Source organism: Oncorhynchus tshawytscha, linkage group LG08 (genome assembly GCF_018296145.1).
Source record: "Oncorhynchus tshawytscha isolate Ot180627B linkage group LG08, Otsh_v2.0, whole genome shotgun sequence".
In the NCBI taxonomy this organism is placed as follows: Eukaryota; Metazoa; Chordata; class Actinopteri; order Salmoniformes; family Salmonidae; genus Oncorhynchus; species Oncorhynchus tshawytscha.
In genome coordinates, this window is record NC_056436.1 from 3,340,321 (window position 1) to 3,359,816 (window position 19,496).

Genomic DNA, 19,496 nt, shown 5'->3' on the forward strand with positions numbered 1-19,496 from the left:
GGCACCACTCCCACGGCGGAGTGGGATGTCTGTTCTTTCAGCAGCATCCCCACGGCTCAGTGGGATGGCTTTCCCTATTTGGTCATCTTGTCAGGAGCATATGGATCTAGCTCTGTTCCAGGGTGTTACTAGGAGCATATGTGTAGCTCTGGTCCAGGGTGTTACTAGGAGCATATCTATGTAGCTCTGGTCCAGGGTGTTACTAGGAGCATATCTATGTAGCTCTGGTCCAGGGTGTTACTAGGAGCATGTGTATGTAGCTCTGGTCTAGGGTGTTACTAGGAGCATGTGTATGTAGCTCTGGTCTAGGGTGTTACTAGGAGCATATATGTAGCTCTGGTCCAGGGTGTTACTAGGAGCATATCTATGTAGCTCTGGTCCAGGGTGTTACTAGGAGCATATGGAAGTAGCTCTGGTCCAGGGTGTTACTAGGAGCATGTAGGTCTAGCTCTGGTCCAGGGTGTTACTAGGAGCATATCTATGTAGCTCTGGTTCAGGGTGTTACTAGGAGCATATGGATCTAGCTCTGGTCCAGAGCAGATGTGGATGTACTCCTCAATGTGGACAGCAGCTATAACATGAACTCAACAGCACTCTGTCTTTCATCTGAACGGGACCGGAAATATTCTCTATATAATCTGTTTTCTACTGAACGGGACCAGGAATATTTTCTCTATAATCTGGGCCATTGTTTTTTGTAGTCACACTTTACAATGTCTCCCTAGCCGATTTAATATGACATGGTAGTTAACACACACAGCAAATAGGCTACAACATGGTCAGTATCCTACAGTTGTTATACCTGTTTGTGGGATGCACAATTGCAAGTATTATGAAAAGTTTGGGGTCACTTCGAAAAATGTCCTTGTTTTTTAAAGAAAAGCACATTTTTTGTCCATTAAAATACCATCAAATTGATCAGAAATGGCAGCTTCATTAAATAGTACCCCGCAAAACACCAGTCTCAACATCAACAGTGAAGAGGCGACTCCGAGATGCTGGCCTTCTAGGAAGTGTTCCTCTGTCCAGTCTCAACGTCAACAGTGAAGAGGTGACTCCGGGATGCTGGCCTAGGCAGAGTTCCTCTGTCCAGTCTCAACGTCAACAGTGAGATGCTGGCCTTCTAGGCAGAGTTCCTCTGTCCAGTCTCAACGTCAACAGTGAAGAGGCGACTGCTGGCCTTCTAGGCAGAGTTCCTCTGTCCAGGCAGAGAGGCGACTCCGAGATGCTGGCCTTCTAGGCAGAGTTCCTCTGTCCAGTCTCAACATCAACAGTGAGGAGGCGACTCCGGGATGCTGGCCTTCTAGGCAGAGTTCCTCTGTCCAGTCTCAACGTCAACAGTGAGGAGGCGACCTGGCCTTCTAGGCAGAGTTCCTCTGTCCAGTCTCAACGGTGAAGAGGCGACTCCGAGATGCTGGCCTTCTAGGCAGAGTTCCTCTGTCCAGTCTCAACGTCAACAGTGAAGAGGCGACTCCGAGATGCTGGCAGAGTTCCTCTGTCCAGTCTCAGGCAGAGTTCCAGAGTTCCTCTGTCCAGTCTCAACGTCAACAGTGAAGAGGAGACTCCGGGATGCTGGCCTTCTAGGCAGAGTTCCTCTGTCCAGTGAAGAGGCTCATGCTGGCCTTCTATCAGACAGTCTCAACGAAGTGAAGAGGCGACTCCGGGATGCTGGCCTTCTAGGCAGAGTTCCTCTGTCCAGTCTCAACGTCAACAGTGAAGAGGCGACTCTGGGATGCTGGCCTTCTAGGCAGAGTTCCTCTGTCCAGTCTCAACATCAACAGTGAAGAGGCGACTCCGGGATGCTGGCCTTCTAGGCAGAGTTCCTCTGTCCAGTGTCTGTGTTCTTTTGCCCGTCTTAATCTTTTCTTTTTATTGGCCAGTCTGAGATATGGCTTTTCTTTGCAACTCTCAATAAAACATGTTGTCCAGTTCATTAATATGCTCTACCTCAATAACAAACAGGTTGTCCAGTTCATTAATAGGCTCTACCTCAATACCAAACAGGTTGTCCAGTTCATTAATAGGCTCTACCTCAATAACAAACAGGTTGTCCAGTTCATTAATAGGCTCTACCTCAATAACAAACAGGTTGTCCAGTTCATTAATAGGCTCTACCTCAATAACAAACAGGTTGTCCAGTTCATTAATAGGCTCTACCTCAATAACAAACAGGTTGTCCAGTTCATTAATAGGCTCTACCTCAATAACAAACAGGTTGTCCAGTTCATTAATAGGCTCTACCTCAATAACAAACAGGTTGTCCAGTTCATTAATAGGCTCTACCTCAATAACAAAACATGAAGAAATCAAACAAACTTGATTGATGTTTTTTAATTGAACAGTGTGAGGCCAAGATAATGTTCGTCTTCCGAGCACATGACAGGCATACGATATCACAAATAATCATCAGTACAATCTTTATAGTCAATTGGTTCTCTTCAATATACAGCTGCAACCCAGGCAAAATGCTGTTGTTGTTTAATGGACAAAATTAAATAAATAAATCTACCGTCCCATTTTCGCTATGTAGTGATCGGGTTCTGGTGAATGTAGGGCACTATAAAGGGACTAGGGTGGGCCCTGGTGAATGTAGGGCACTATAAAGGGGATAGGGAGGGCCCTGGTGAATGTAGGGCACTATAAAGGGACTAGGGTGGGCCCTGGCGAATGTAGGGCACTATAAAGGGGATAGGGAGGGCCCTGGTGAATGTAGGGCACTATAAAGGGGATAGGGTGGGCCCTGGTGAATGTAGGGCACTATAAAGGGGACACGGTGGGCCCTGGTGAATGTAGTGCACCATAAAGGGGATAGGGTGGGCCCTGGTGAATGTAGGGCACTATAAAGGGAATAGGGTGGGCCCTGGTGAATGTAGGGCACTATAAAGGGGATAGGGTGGGCCCTGGTGAATGTAGGGCACTATAAAGGGGATAGGGTGGGCCCTGGTGAATGTAGGGCACTATAAAGGGGACAGGGTGGGCTCTGGTGAATGTAGGGCACTATAAAGGGGCTGGGATCTGGGATACATCCTATATCAAAGGAAGGAGTGACACTCAGCACCCTCTTCTGATCAATACAACCTACTGAGTCATTTCTTTACTTAAGTCATTGTGTAATCACATATGATTGGTAATCAATATATTTCTAACGTGCATTCAATCATTTTTATTTTGGTATGTATAGATAGAGTCAGGGTCTTGTGAAGACACTGATTACGGAAGAAGCTACCATAGTTTTTTTTTTTTTAAATATAGCAATGTACGGTTCATTTGAACCACATACACACACACCAATGCATGTTGACAGTATGGTGTATCAGTGAATCATTTGTAAATAATGATCATAGAAAACAACTTGCTCTCTTTCCCCTCCTAGCTATATCTATTGAAGAGACAAAACGACGCGTCATTAAAATGAGGAAGCATTCATTTTCTCTTTAAGAATTATTTCTTATCAGAGTTTGGATAAAACATTTTTTTTTAAATAGTTACTACTTTGTTTCATGATCAGTTATTTTTTTATTTAAAAAAAAAGGGCAACACTATCTCTGATCTAAAATGTTATATGTTGTCGTTTTTAGAATGTTCTAAACTTTATCTCTCAGTCGGTGTGATACTGTGACTTTTCTCAATGAGATTACTGTTGGAGTTGGAGATATTTAGGTCCTTGCTTAACAGTGAGCGGTATTACTTCTACCAAAGCTTCCTATGGACTAACAAGGTACGGTTTCTTGTTTGAAAGTTTTCTCCAGGACCATTCTCTCTCCATCTCAGTCTCTCTCTCCCTCTCTCTCCATCTCAGTCTCTCTCTCCCTCTCTCTTTCCATCTCTGTCTCTCACTTACTCCATCTCTTCCTCTCCCTCCCTCTCTCTCTCTCCCCCCCTCTCTCACTCTCTCTCCCTCTCTCTCTCTCTCTCTCTCTCTCTCCCTCTCTCCCCCCTCTCTCTGTCTGTCTGTCTGTCTGTCTGTCTGTCTCTCTCTCCCTCTCTCTCTCTCTCTCTCTCTCTCCCTCTCTCCCTCTCTCTCCCCCCCCCTCTCTCTCTCTGTGGTCTACAAGGATTCAAACTCGTCCACTCTCTGTTTGGTGTTACCCATACGGATTTGCCGCAGGGTCTTGTACTTGTCTCGGCCAGCGCGGACGTTCTCCGTGTGGAGCAGGTCGTTCTGGGTCTTCATGGTGTCGTCTCTAGTCTCGGCCAGGTCAGCACTCAGGGACTGCAGACAGAAAGGGTAACCGCCCAGTAAAAAAATCTCACTTTTAAAAGTTCATAGTCTCTTAACTCGTACACAAATAATGTTGTTGACTTGTTCTATATTTGTATTTTTTGTACAAAGCATAAATTGGAGAAAAACACATTAACCCCCCCTCAAACAGATAATTTTAATAATGCTTGACATTTCCTCATAGAACATGATGTCATCTCCCTGAGGAGGATGAGCTGGCCAATCAGCGGTCTACCTGCATGAATATTTTTAATGACCGGTATATGCCCACACCATTCCAACATATAAAAAGCTGCTTTTTAGAATACTTTTTTTTTAAATGGAAGGAAAACTATTTCACTCGTATCGTAAGTAATTAGGTCATATTTCACAGAACTCTGGAAACACTGAGCAGTTACTTTAAAAGCATTGGCTGCATCCTAAGTAGAAGGCTATTTCCCATAGGGCCCTAGAGACCACAGGGCCCTAGAGACTACAGGGCCCCAGAGACCACAGCCTACCAGAGACCACAGCCCACAGGGCCCCAGAGGCCACAGCCCACAAGAGACCACAGCCCACAGGGCCCCAGAGACGACAGGGCCCTAGAGACCACAACCCACAGGGCCTCAGAGACCACAGGGCCCTAGAGACCACAACCCACAGGGCCCCAGAGACCACAGGGCCCTAGAGACCACAGGGCCCCAGAGACCACAGGGCCCCAGAGACCACAGCCCACCAGAGACCACAGCCCACAGCGCCCCAGAGACCACAGCGCCCCAGAGACCACAGCCCACAGCGCCCCAGAGACCACAGCGCCCCAGAGACCACAGCCCACAGCGCCCCAGAGACCACAGCGCCCCAGATGGACTGAGACTCACCATTAGTTGTGCCTGAATGCGTTTGTTCTTCTCGGCCTCGGTAACACGCTCCTCCTCCTCCCGGTGGTCGTTGATGTCCTGCTGCTGCAGCTCAGCGCTGTATGTGCTGTTCTCCTCGCTTTCCTCCTGGTCACTGTGGCTGCTGTCGCTGCTGTCAGGTGAGGGAGGGGCTGGGATGGCAGCGGGGGCGGCCATTACCAGGTGAAGCTCCTCCTTAGTCTTCAGAAGATCCTCCTGTACCTCCCTAGCCTGGAGAGAGAGAGAGAGAGAGAGAGAGAGAGAGAGAGAGAGATGGAAAAGGGTTTAGTACTATATCTCTTGACACAATGATGAAAATAATCATGGCCTCTAAACCTTCAAGCTGCCTACTGGACCCTATTCCAACTAAACTACTGAAAGAGCTGCTTCCTGTGCTTGGTCCTCCTATGTTGAACATAATAAACGGCTCTCACATCCACCGGATGTGTACCAAACTCACTAAAAGTGGCAGTAATAAAGCCTCTCTTGAAAAAGCCTAACCTTGACCCAGAAAATATAAAAAACTATCGGCCTATATCGAATCTTTCATTCCTCTCAAAAATGTTGGAAAAGGCTGTTGCGCAGCAACTTACTGCCTTCCTGAAGACAAACAATGTTTACGAAATGCTTCAGTCTGGTTTTAGACCCCATCATAGCACTGAGACTGCACTTGTGAAGGTGGTAAATGTTCAAATCTATCAATAATTCAATCAAATTGATTCATAAAGCCCTTTTTTTGCATTAACAGTGGCTGGCTAGGATCGCTATGGTTTAGCGTTCACGTTCAGTTGATCCCTCAGAGTTGAAGTGTATGAGGACATGCTGATGGTGCCCAAGGGAAGGAAACTCACCCTGCTCTGCCATGTTTCAGCCTCTTCTTCCTGGACCCTCTTGGCCTCCTCCAGCAGGGCGATCTTAGCAGTGTACTCTGCCAGCTCTGCAGCCTAGTGAGAGAGAGAGAAAAGGTGTCAGATATTAGCAGTGTACTCTGCCAGCTCTGCAGCCTAGTGAGAGAGAGAGAAAAGGTGTCAGATATTAGCAGTGTACTCTGCCAGCTCTGCAGCCTAGTGAGAGAGAGAGGGAGAGAGAGAGAGAGAAAAGGTGTCAGATATTAGCAGTGTACTCTGCCAGCTCTGCAGCCTAGTGAGAGAGAGAGAAAAGGTGTCAGATCTTAGCAGTGTACTCTGCCAGCTCTGCAGCCTAGTAAGAGAGAGAGAGAAAAGGTGTCAGATCTTAGCAGTGTACTCTGCCAGCTCTGCAGCCTAGTGAGAGAGAGAGAAAAGGTGTCAGATATTAGCAGTGTACTCTGCCAGCTCTGCAGCCTAGTGAGAGAGAGAGAGGGAGAGAGAGAGAGAAAAGGTGTCAGATCTTAGCAGTGTACTCTGTCAGCTCTGCAGCCTAGAGAGAGAGAGAGAGGGAGAGAGAGAGAGAGAGAAAAGGTGTCAGATCTTAGCAGTGTACTCTGTCAGCTCTGCAGCCTAGTGAGAGAGAGAGAGAGAGAGAGAGAGAGGGGGTAGAGAGAGAGAAAAGGTGTCAGATATTAGCAGTGTACTCTGCCAGCTCTGCAGCCTAGTGAGAGAGAGAGAGAGAAAAGGTGTCAGATATTAGCAGTGTACTCTGCCAGCTCTGCAGCCTAGTGAGAGAGAGAGAAAAGGTGTCAGATCTTAGCAGTGTACTCTGCCAGCTCTGCAGCCTAGTAAGAGAGAGAGAAAAAGGTGTCAGATCTTAGCAGTGTACTCTGCCAGCTCTGCAGCCTAGTGAGAGAGAGAGAAAAGGTGTCAGATATTAGCAGTGTACTATGCCAGCTCTGCAGCCTAGTGAGAGAGAGAGAGGGAGAGAGAGAGAGAAAAGGTGTCAGATCTTAGCAGTGTACTCTGTCAGCTCTGCAGCCTAGTGAGAGAGAGAGAGAGAGAGAGAGAGAGGGGGGTAGAGAGAGAGAAAAGGTGTCAGATATTAGCAGTGTACTCTGCCAGCTCTGCAGCCTAGTGAGAGAGAGAGAGGGAGAGAGAGAGAGAGAGAGAGAAAAGGTGTCAGATCTTAGCAGTGTACTCTGTCAGCTCTGCAGCCTAGTGAGAGAGAGAGAGAGAGAGAGAGAGGGGTAGAGAGAGAGAAAAGGTGTCAGATAATAGCAGTGTACTCTGTCAGCTCTGCAGCCTAGAGAGAGAGAGAAAAGGTGTCAGATCTTAGCAGTGTACTCTGCCAGCTCTGCAGCCTAGTGAGAGAGAGAGAAAAGGTGTCAGATCTTAGCAGTGTACTCTGCCAGCTCTGCAGCCTAGTGAGAGAGAGAGAAAAGGTGTCAGATCTTAGCAGTGTACTCTGCCAGCTCTGCAGCCTAGTGAGAGAGAGAGAGAAAAGGTGTCAGATCTTAGCAGTGTACTCTGCCAGCTCTGCAGCCTAGTGAGAGAGAGAGAAAAGGTGTCAGATATTAGCAGTGTACTCTGCCAGCTCTGCAGCCTAGTGAGAGAGAGAGAGGGAGAGAGAGAGAGAAAAGGTGTCAGATCTTAGCAGTGTACTCTGTCAGCTCTGCAGCCTAGTGAGAGAGAGAGGTAGAGAGAGAGAAAAGGTGTCAGATATTAGCAGTGTAGTCTGCCAGCTCTGCAGCCTAGTGAGAGAGAGAGAGAGAGAGAGAGAGAGAAAAGGTGTCAGATATTAGCAGTGTACTCTGTCAGCTCTGCAGCCTAGTGAGAGAGAGAGAAAAGGTGTCAGATCTTAGCAGTGTACTCTGCCAGCTCTGCAGCCTAGTGAGAGAGAGAGAAAAGGTGTCAGATATTAGCAGTGTACTCTGCCAGCTCTGCAGCCTAGAGAGAGAGAGAAAGGGTGTCAGATCTTAGCAGTGTACTCTGCCAGCTCTGAAGCCTAGTGAGAGAGAGAGAAAAGGTGTCAGATATTAGCAGTGTACTCTGCCAGCTCTGCAGCCTAGTGAGAGAGAGAGAAAAGGTGTCAGATATTAGCAGTGTACTCTGCCAGCTCTGCAGCCTAGTGAGAGAGAGAGAGAGAGAGAGAGAGAGAGAGAAAAGGTGTCAGATATTAGCAGTGTACTCTGCCAGCTCTGCAGCCTAGAGAGACAGAGAGAGAGAGAGAGAAAAGGTGTCAGATATTAGCAGTGTACTCTGCCAGCTCTGCAGCCTAGTGAGAGAGAGAGAGAGAGAGAGAAAAAGGTGTCAGATATTAGCAGTGTACTCTGCCAGCTCTGCAGCCTAGTGAGAGAGACAGAGAGAGAGAGGTAGAGAGAAAAGGTGTCAGATATTAGCAGTGTACTCTGCCAGCTCTGCAGCCTAGTGAGAGAGAGAGAAAAGGTGTCAGATATTAGCAGTGTACTCTGCCAGCTCTGCAGCCTAGTGAGAGAGAGAGAAAAGGTGTCAGATCTTAGCAGTGTACTCTGCCAGCTCTGCAGCCTAGAGAGACAGAGAGAGAGAGAGAGAGAAAAGGTGTCAGATCTTAGCAGTGTACTCTGCCAGCTCTGCAGCCTAGTGAGAGAGAGAGAAAAGGTGTCAGATATTAGCAGTGTACTCTGTCAGCTCTGCAGCCTAGTGAGAGAGAGAGAAAAGGTGTCAGATATTAGCAGTGTACTCTGTCAGCTCTGCAGCCTAGAGAGACAGAGAGAGAGAGAGAGAGGTAGAGAGAGAGAGGGGTAGAGAGGGAGAGAGAGAGAGAGTGAGAGAGAGAGAAAAGGTGTCAGATCTTAGCAGTATACTCTGCCAGCTCTGCAGCCTAGAGAGACAGAGAGAGAGAGAGAGAGAGAGAGAGAAAAGGTGTCAGATCTTAGCAGTGTACTCTGCCAGCTCTGCAGCCTAGAGAGACAGAGAGAGAGAGAGAGAGAGAGAGAGACAGAGAGTGAGAGAGAGAAAAAAGGTGTCAGATCTTAGCAGTGTATTGCGCCACCTTAACAACAATGACAAATGGTTTGATGAAGAATGCAAAAATCTAAGAAAAAATGTAGAAACCTGTCCAACCAAAAACATAGAGACCCAGATAACCTTCGCCTTCACTATGGTGAATCACTTAAACAATACAGAAATACACTACGGAAAAAGAAGGAACAGCACGTCAGAAATCAGCTCAATGTAATTGAAAAATCCATATAATCTAACCACTTCTGGGAAAATTGGAAAACACTAAATGAACAACACCATCAAGAGTTATCTATCCAAAATGGAGATGTGTGGATAAACCACTTCTCCAATCTGATTGGCTCTTTAACAAAGAACAAACAGCAAAAACATATACATGATCAAACACAGATCTTAGAATCAACTATTAAATACTACCAGAACCCACTGGATTCCAGAACACACTGGATTCCAGAACACACTGGATTCCAGAACCCACTGGATTCCAGAACCCACTGGATTCTCCAATTACCTTGAATGAACTACAGGACAAAATACAAACCCTCCAACCCAAAAAGGCCTGTGGGGTTGATGGTATCCTAAATTAAATTATGAAATATACGGACCACAAATTCCATTTGGCTATACTTAAACTCTTTAACATCATCCTCAGCTGGCATCTTCCCCAATATTTGGAACCAAGGACTGATCACCCCAAAAGTGGAGACAAATTTGACCCCAATAACTACTGAGGGATATGTGTCAACAGTAACCTTGGGAAAGTCCTCTGCATTATCATTGACAGCAGACTCGTACATTTCCTCAGTGAAAACAATGTACTGAGCAAATGTCAAATTGGCTTTTTGCCAAATTACCGTACAACAGACCACATATTCACCCTGCACACCCTAACTGACAAACAAACAAACCAAAACAAAGGCAAAGTCTTCTCATGCTTTGTTGATTTCAAAAAAGCTTCAGACTCAATTTGGCATGAGGGTCTGCTATACAAATTGATGGAAAGTGGTGTTGGGGGTAAAAACATACGTCATTATAAAATCCAATCTGCAGCCTAGAGAGTCGAAGAAGAAGAAGAGGAAGAAGAGGGCTGAGAACAGGTGGATCGGGGCAGGGTGATGTCATTGATGTTTGCGTATTCTCAAGGAACCGGGAATCAATTACTTTGGGAATCGACTCCCAGCCCTAATTTGACCAGAACATCAAGCATTTATACAGAAGTCCTCTTGACTCATCCCAGTGTCCTCACCAGCTGTTCCTGACTCATCCCAGTGTCCTCACCAGCTGTTCCTGACTCATCCCAGTGTTCTCACCAGCTGTTCCTAACTCATCCCAGTGTCCTCACCAGCTGTCTCTGACTCATCCCAGTGTCCTCACCAGCTGTTCCTGACTCACCCCAGTGTCCTCACCAGCTGTTCCTAACTCACCCCAGTGTCCTCACCAGCTGTTCCTAACTCATCCCCGTGTCCTCACCAGCTGTTCCTAACTCATCCCTGTGTCCTCACCAGCTGTCTCTGACTCATCCCAGTGTCCTCACCAGCTGTCTCTGACTCATCCCTGTGTCCTCACCAGCTGTTCCTAACTCATCCCAGTGTCCTCACCAGCTGTTCCTGACTCACCCCAGTGTCCTCACCAGCTGTTCCTAACTCACCCCAGTGTCCTCACCAGCTGTTCCTAACTCATCCCCGTGTCCTCACCAGCTGTTCCTAACTCATCCCTGTGTCCTCACCAGCTGTTCCTGACTCATCCCAGTGTCCTCACCAACTGTTCCTAACTCACCCCAGTGTCCTCACCAGCTGTTCCTAACTCATCCCTGTGTCCTCACCAGCTGTTCCTGACTCATCCCAGTGTCCTCACCAACTGTTCCTGACTCATCCCAGTGTACTCACCAGCTGTTCCTGACTCATCCCAGTGTACTCACCAGCTGTTCCTGACTCATCCCAGTGTCCTCACCAACTGTTCCTGACTCATCCCAGTGTCCTCACCAGCTGTTCCTAACTCATCCCAGTGTCCTCACCAACTGTTCCTGACTCATCCCAGTGTACTCACCAGCTGTTCCTAACTCATCCCAGTGTACTCACCAGCTGTTCCTGACTCTCTAGCTGAATCACGGCCTGCCTGGCCAGCTCGTCTTTGGCCAGGAGAGCAGCCTGTCTCTCAGCCTCCAGCCTGGCTGCATCCTGCTCCACCCTCCTCCTCTCCTCTTCCAGACGGATAGCTCTCTCCAGCTGCTCCTGCAGTTCTGTTATAGACAGACAGACATTATATTTAAATACATATGTATATACACTGTTCAAAAAAATAAAGGGAACACTTAAACAACACAATGTAACTCCAAGTCAATCACACTTATATATATATATATATATATATATATATATATCTGTCCCAATAATGGGACGTGCTCATTATACACTGCTCAACAAAATAAAGGGAACACTTAAACAGCACAATGTAACTCCAAGTCAATCACATGTCTGTGAAATCAAACTGTCCACTTAGGAAGCAACACTGATTGACAATACATTTCACATGCTGTTGTGCAAATGGAATAGACAACAGGTGGAAATTATAGGAAATTAGCAAGACACCCCCAATAAAGGAGTGGTTCTACAGGTGGGGACCAGACCACTTCTCAGTTCCTATGCTTCCTGGCTGATGTTTTGGTCACTTTGAATGCTGGCGGTGAGACTTTCTCAGGTAGTGCAGCTCTCCAGTGGTAGCATGAGTGGTATGAGGGCCCGAGACGGCCAGTCCACAGTTGTGCTTACAGCCCAACACTGCGTGCAGGAGGGTGGTATGAGGGCGTTTTTCATTTGCCAGAGAACACCAAGATTGGCAAATTCGCCACTGGCGCCCTGTGCTCTTCACAGTTGAAAGCAGGTTCACACTGAGCACATGTGACAGACGTGACAGTCTGGAGACGCCGGGGAGAACGTTCTGCTGCCTGCAACATCCTTCAGCATGACCGGTTTGGCGGTGGGTCAGGCATGGTGTGGGATGGCATTTCTTTGAGGGGCCGCACAGCCCTCCATGTGCTCGCCAGAGGTAGCCTGACTGCCATTAGGTACCGAGATGAGATCCTCAGACCCCTTGTGAGACCATATGCTGGTGCGGTTGGCCCTGGGTTCCTCCTAATGCAAGACCATGCTAGACCTCATGTGGTTGGAGTGTGTCAGCAGTTCCTGCAAGAGGAAGGCATTGATGCTATGGACTGGCCTGCCCGTTCCCCAGACCTGAATCCAATTGAGCACATCTGGGACATCATGTCTCGCTCCATCCACCAACGCCACGTTGCACCACAGACTGTCCAGGAGTTGGCAGATGCTTTAGTCCAGGTCTGGGAGGAGATCCCTCAGGAGACCATCCGCCACCTCATCAGGAGCATGCCCAGGCGTTGTAGGGAGGTCATACAGATACGTGGAGGCCACACACACTACTGAGCCTCATTTTGACTTGTTTTAAGGACATTACATCAAAGTTGGATCAGCCTGTAGTGTGGTTTTCCACTTTCATTTTGAGTGTGGCTCCAAATGCAGACCTCCATGGGTTGATAAATTTGATTTCCATTGATAATTTTTGTGTGATTCTGTTGTCAGCACATTCAACTAGGTAAAGAAAAAAGTATTTAATAAGAATATTTCATTCATTCAGATCTAGGATGTGTTATTTTAGTGTTCCCTTTATTTTTTTGAGCAGTGTATATTCATATATACTGAACAAAAATATAAACGCAACATGCAACAATTTCAAAGATTTTACTGAGTTACAGTTATAAAGAATATAAAGAAATCAGTTAATTGAAATAAATCAATTAGACCCTAATCTATTCTTTTGACATGACAAGGGAATACAGACATGCATCTGTTGGTCACAGATACCTTTAAAAAAAAGGTAGGGGTGTGGATCAGAAAACCAGTCAGTATCTGGTGTGACCCCCATTTGCCTCATGCAGCGCGACACATCTCCTTCACATAGAGTTGATCAGGCTGTTGATTGTGGCCTGTGGAATGTTGTCCCACTCCTCTTCAATGGCTGTGGGAAGTTGCTGGATATTGGCGGGAACTGGAACACGCTGTCGTACAGGTCGATCCAGAGCATCCCAAACATGATCAACGGGTGACATGTCTGGTGAGTATGCAGGTTAAGGAAGAACTGGGACATTTTCAGCTTCCAGGGATTGTCTACAGATCCTTGTGACATGGGGCCTTGCATTATCATGCTGAAACATGAGGTGATGGTGGCGGATGAATGGCACGACAATGGGCCTCAGGATCCCGTCACGGTATCTCTGTGCATTCAAATTGCCATCGATAAAATGCAATTGTGTTTGTTGTCCATAGCTTATGCCTGCCCATACCATAACCCCACCGCCATCACGGGGCACTCTGTTCACAACGTTGACATCAGCGAACTGCTCGCCCACACGATGCCATACATGAGGCCATTCTCATGGTCTGCCGTTGTGAGGCCAGTTGGACATAATGCCAAATTCTCTAAAACGACATTGGAGACGGCTTATGGTGGAGAAATTAACATGACATTTTTTGGCAAGATCTCAGGTGGACATTCCTGCAGTGAGCAAGCCAATTGCACATCAAAACTTGAGATGTCATTGTGTTGTGTGACAAAACTGCATAATTTAGAGTGAACTTTTATTGTACCCAGCACAAGGTGCACCTGTGGATCGTGCTATTAAATCAGCTTTTTTGATATGCCAGATCTGCCAGGTGGATGGATTATCTTGGCAAAGGAGAAATACTCACTAACAGGGTTGTAAACAAATGTATACAACATTGGAGAGAAATAAGATTTTTTGTGAGTCTGGAACATTTCAGGGATCTTTTATTTCAGCTCATGAAATGCGGGACAAACACTTTACATGTTGCGTTTATATTTATGTTCAGTGTACAGTTGAAGTCAGAAGTTTGCATACATTTAGGTTGGAGTCATTAAAACTCGTTTTTCAACCACTTCACAAATTTCTTGTTAACAAACTATAGTTTTGGCAAGTCGGTTAGGACATCTACTTTGTGCATGACACAAGTTATTTTTCCAACAACTTACAGACAGATTATTTCACTTGTAATTCACTGTATCACAATTTCAGTGATTCTGAAGTTTACATGCTGCACACTAAGTTGACTGTGCCTTTAAACAGCTTGGAAAATTCCAGAAAATGATGTAATGGCTTTAGAAGCTTCTGATAGGTTAATTGACGTCAATTGGAGGTGTACCTGTGGATGTATTTCAAGGCCAACCTTCAAACTCAGTGCCTCTTTGCTTGACATCATGGGAAAATCAAAAGAAATCAGACAAGACCTCAGAAAAAACATTGTAGACCTCCACAAGTCTGGTTCATCCTTGGGAGCAATTTCCAAACGCCTGAAGGTACCACGTTCATCTGTACAAACAATAGTACGCAAGTATAAACACCATGGGACCAGGCAGCCGTCATACTGCTCAGGAAGGAGACACGTTCTGTCACCTAGAGATGAACGTACTTTGGTGTGAAAAGCGCAAAGCAATCCCATAACAACAGTAAAGGACCTTGTGAAGATGCTGGAGGAAACGGGTACAAAAGTATCTATATCCACAGTAAAACGAGTCCTATATCGACATAACCTGAAAGGCCGCTCAGCAAGGAAGAAGCCACTGCTCCAAAACCGCCATAAAAAAGCCACACTACGGTTTGCAACTGCACATGAGGACAAAGATCATACTTTTTGGAGAAATATCCTCTGGTCTGATTAAACAAAAATATAACTATTTGGTCATAAAGACCACCATTATGTTTGGAGGAAAAAGGGGGAGGCTTGCAAGTCGAAGAACACCATCCCAACCGTGAAGCACGGGGGTGGCAGCATCATGTTGTGGGGGTGCTTTGTTGCAGGAGGGACTGGTGCACTTCACAAAATAGATGGCATCAGGAGGGAGGGAAATTATGTGGATATATTGAAGCAACATCTCAACACATCAGTCAGGAAGTTAAAGCTTGGTCGCAAATGGGTCTTCCAAATGGACAATGACCCCAAGTATACTTCCAAAGTTGTGGCAATATGGCTTAAGGACAACAAAGTCAAGGTATTGGGAGTGGCCATCACAAAGCCCTGACCTCAATCCTATAGAACATTTGTGGGCAGAACTGAAAAAGTGTGTGTGAGCAAGGAGGCCTACAAACCTGACTCAGTTACACCAGCACTGTCAGGAGGAATGGGCCAAACTTCACCAAACTTATTGTGGGAAGCTTGTGGAAGGCTACCTGACACGTTTGACCTAAGTTAAACAATTTAAAGGCAATGCTACCAAATAGTAATTGAGGGTATGTAAACTTCTGACCCACTGGGAATGTGATGAAAGAAATATAAGCTGAAATAAATCATTCTCTCTACTATTATTCTAACATTTCTCATTCTTAAATAAAGTGGTGATCCTAAATGACCTAAAACAGGGAATTATTTCTAGGATTAAACGTCAGGAATTGTGAAAAACTGAGTTTAAATGTATTTGGCTAAAGTGTATGTAAATGTCCGACTTCAACTGTATATATATATTCATGAATTATAAATGATTAGACTCTGAAGGGTACAGGAGGGTGAAGGTTGGGTACAGGAGGGTGAAGGTGCAGTAGAGGAGGGTGAAGGTGGGGTACAGGAGGGTGAAGGTGGGGTAGAGGAGGGTGAAGGTGGGGTAGAGGAGGGTGAAGGTGGGGTAGAGGAGAGTGAAGGTGGGGTAGAGGAGGGTGAAGGTGGGGTAGAGGAGAGTGAAGGTGGGGTAGAGGAGAGTGAAGGTGGGGTAGAGGAGGGTGAAGGTGGGGTAGAGGAGGGTGAAGATGAGGTACAGGAGAGTGAAGGTGGGGTAGAGGAGGGTGAAGGTGGGGTACAGGAAGGTGAAAATGGGGTACAGGAGAGTGAAGGTGGGGTACAGGAGGGTGAAGGTGGGGTAGAGGAGGGTGAAGGTGGGTAGAGGAGGGTGAAAATGGGGTAGAGGAGGGTGAAGGTCGGGTACAGGAAGGTGAAGGTGGGGTAGAGGAGGGTGAAGGTGGGTGGGGTAGAGGAGGGTAAAGGTGGGGTAGAGGAGGGTGAAGGTGGGGTAGAGGGAAGGTGGGGTAGAGGAGGGTGAAGGTAGGGTAGAGGAGAGTGAAGGTGCGGTAGAGGAGGGTGAAGGTGGGGTAGAGGAGAGTGAAGGTGGGGTAGAGGGGTGAGGGTGAAGGTGGGGTAGATGAGGGTGAAGGTGGGGGGGTAGAGGAGGGTGAAGGTGGGGTAGAGGAGGGTGAAGGTGGGGTAGATGAGGGTGAAGGTGGGGTAGAGGAGAGTGAAGGTGGGGTAGAGGAGGGTGAAGGTGGGGTAGAGGAGGGTGAAGGTGGGGTAGAGGAGGGTGTAGGTGGGGTAGAGGAGGGTGAAGGTGAGGTACAGGAGGGTGAAGGTGGGGTACAGTAGGGTGAAGGTGGGGTAGAGGTGGTCTTGTATGGCTCAGTTGGTAAAAGAGTGACACTAGCAACACCAAGGTTGTAGGTTCAATTCCCACTGAGAGTGAATAATATGTTTGTGTCCACTTTACCCAGGGGAAGTGTAGGGGATTAAGGCAAGCTATGCTACTAGTTAAAAGGTTATCTTGATTATTCCTCTGTAATCAAAGATCTGACTAGTTAATACACGAGTTTCAACTTCACTCAGCCTGATAAAGAGCAAGGCTGTTGTCTCTAATTTATCCCAAAGTGTTCCCTTCCCCTCTGGTTTGATATTTGGCTAAGAAATATGGTGGAAACTCCCACCGGTCTATGCCTCCACCAATCCAATGATTTTATATGATTGGGAAGTAGTGAACGAGTGTACACTTCAGGAGAAAGGAGATACTACTGGGACGCAACCGACGTCTGACAGGGAAGCAAGTCAACATTTGATGGCAGTATCTCTACAGACAATAAAGTCTATGAATGATTAGACAATGAAGGAAGGGAGTCTCTGGCACACCCTGCCTTCCTATGAATAATTAGATTATGAAGGAAGGGAGTCTCTGGCACACCCTGCCTTCCTATGAATGATTAGATTATGAAGGAAGGGAGTCTCTGACACACCCTGCTTTCCTATGAATGATTAGATTATGAAGGATGGATGTCTGTCTGGAAATCTGTGGTGCACTCTACCTTCCTTACCCATATTACATGTCCTTACCTCTCTCTGCCTTCTTGGTTGTCTCCTCAAACTGGTACAGCCTCAGCATCAAGTCCTGCTTCTCTCTCTCCATCTGATCCTTCTCTTTCTCCATGGCCTCCCGTTTCTTCTTCTCATTCTCCAGCTGGGCCCTGAAAACAGGAGTAGGTGATTGTGACTTTTTATATTGGTGTATCTTCAACCTGGTTCGACTCCTGAGACATGGAAGCCACACAGTACAGACAGCAGTTCACAGATAAGGTGAAAGCGGGGTACAGGATGGTGAAGATGAGGTACAGGAAGGTGTTGGTGGGGTACAGGATGGTGAAGGTGGGGGTGCAGGAAGGTGTTGGTGGGGTACAGGAAAGGGTGAAGATGAGGTACAGGAGGGTGTTGGTGGGGTACAGGATGGTGAAGGTGGGGGTGCAGAAGGGTGAAGATGAGGTACAGGAAGGTGTTGGTGGGGTACAGGATGGTGAAGGTGGGGGTGCAGAAGGGTGAAGATGAGGTACAGGAGGGTGTTGGTGGGGTACAGGAGGGTGAAGGTGAGGTACAGGAGGGTGAAGGTGAGGTACAGGAGGGTGAAGGTGAGGTACAGGAGGGTGAAGATCAGGTACAGGAGGGTGAAGATCAGGTACAGGAGGGTGAAGGTGAGGTACAGGAGGGTGAAGGTGAGGTACAGGAGGGTGAAGATGGGGTACAGGTACAGGAGAAGGGATTGTAACTTGTGAGAGACCAAAGACACACAGCACAGCCAGCAGTTCACAAGCATCATAAACACAATTATACAGTGAACGCCACATTACGCCACGCGACGTTGGATAATAAACTCGTAACACTTTAATGCTTGTTAGCTGTAAAGCTTTTATATAAAGCTGTGACATAAAGGTTTGCTATAAAGCTGAGTGATGGAGCTGTAGAAATACAACCACTCATAGACGGAGCTGTGTATTCCACAGGGTCCATGAGGTAGTAAATGCTATCTCTACATTAAATAAAAGTGACCTACAGAGACTTTGGAAAGTATTCAGACCCCTTCTTCACTTTTCCCACATTTTGTTACGTTACAGCCTTATTCTTAAATTGATTAAATAATGTTTTCCTCGTGAATCTGCACACAATATCCCATAATGACATCACAATACCCCATAATGACATCACAATACCCCATAATGACATCACAATACCCCATAATGACATCACAATACCCCATAATGACATCACAATACCCCATAATGACATCACAATACCCCATAATGACAACACAATACCCCATAATGACATCACAATACCCTATAATGACATCACAATACCCTATAATGACAAAGTGAAAACAGGTTTTTAGATTTTTTTTCAAATGTATGAAAAAAAACAGCAGATACCTTATTTACATACACTACTGTTCAAAAGTTTGGGGTCACCTAGAAATGTCCTTGTTTTTCAAAGAAGAGCACATTTTTTGTCCATTAAAATAATATCATATTGATCAGAAATACAGTGTAGACATTGTTAATGTTGTAGCTGGAAACGGAAGATTTTTTATGGAATATCTACATAGGCGTACAGGTGAAGGTGTGGTCCTGTGTACAGGTGAAGGTGTGGTCCTGTCTCTTACCTTTCCATCTGTTTCTGGTGCTTCTCCTCCCTGGCCTTAGTCTTCATCTGCTGCACCTCGATGGTATCTGGCTTCCTGCGTTTCATGTATAGCTCATGGTTCCCCATGCACAGAGCCAGGATACGCTTATTCATGCCCAGCCGAGGGGCGTAAAACACAAAATCCTGAGAATATATGTTGGGTTTTATTAAACTGTGTACAGGTGAAGGTCAATCGCTGGTCCTCGCGCTACAGGTGAAGGTCAATCGTGGTCATTCTCAATGTTTCTCACAGGTGAAGGTTAATCGTGGTCCTGTCATTCTCAATCGCTATTTCATTCTCAAGGTGTCTCATTCTCAATGTACACTCTCAATCTCAATCGCTCTCTCATTCAGGTGACAGGTCCCAATCTTAATCGCTGGTCCTCAATCTCAGGTGAAGGTGTGGTCCTGTCTCACAGGTGAAGGTGTGGTCCTGTTCTCACAGGTGAAGGTGTGGTCCAATCTCAATCGTGTACAGGTGAATCTCAATCGTGGTCCTGTGTAATCAGGTGAAGGTGTGGTCCTCAATGCTACTCAGGTGAAGGTGTGGTCCTGTCTCTCTCACCTTTCCATCTGTTTCTGGTGCTTCTCCTCCCTGGCCTTAGTCTTCATCTGCTGCACCTCGATGGTATCTGGCTTCCTCAATCGTTTCATGTAATCTCAGCTCATGGTTCCCCATGCACAGAGCCAGGCTCTCAATCTCACGCTTATTCATGCCCAGCCGAGGGTGCGTCTCAAAACACAAAATCCTGAGAATATATGT

The 19,496-nt window shown here is 46.5% G+C and overlaps 1 protein-coding gene across 1 annotated transcript in view; it reads right to left on the reverse strand.

The window, feature by feature from the left end:
• Positions 1-4,006: 4,006 nt before the first annotated feature.
• LOC112235863 (ezrin) overlaps positions 4,007-19,496 on the reverse strand; it is a 41,725-nt gene continuing 26,235 nt past the window's right edge. Inside the window, exons 9-14 of the mRNA XM_042325074.1 lie at positions 18,714-18,877; positions 17,120-17,250; positions 11,027-11,187; positions 5,949-6,041; positions 5,080-5,328; positions 4,007-4,213 (exon numbers count right to left, since the gene is read on the reverse strand). Of these exons, the coding sequence (XP_042181008.1) occupies positions 4,049-4,213; positions 5,080-5,328; positions 5,949-6,041; positions 11,027-11,187; positions 17,120-17,250; positions 18,714-18,877 (963 nt within the window). The 3' untranslated portion in view covers positions 4,007-4,048. The remainder of the gene's footprint in view (positions 4,214-5,079; positions 5,329-5,948; positions 6,042-11,026; positions 11,188-17,119; positions 17,251-18,713; positions 18,878-19,496) is intronic.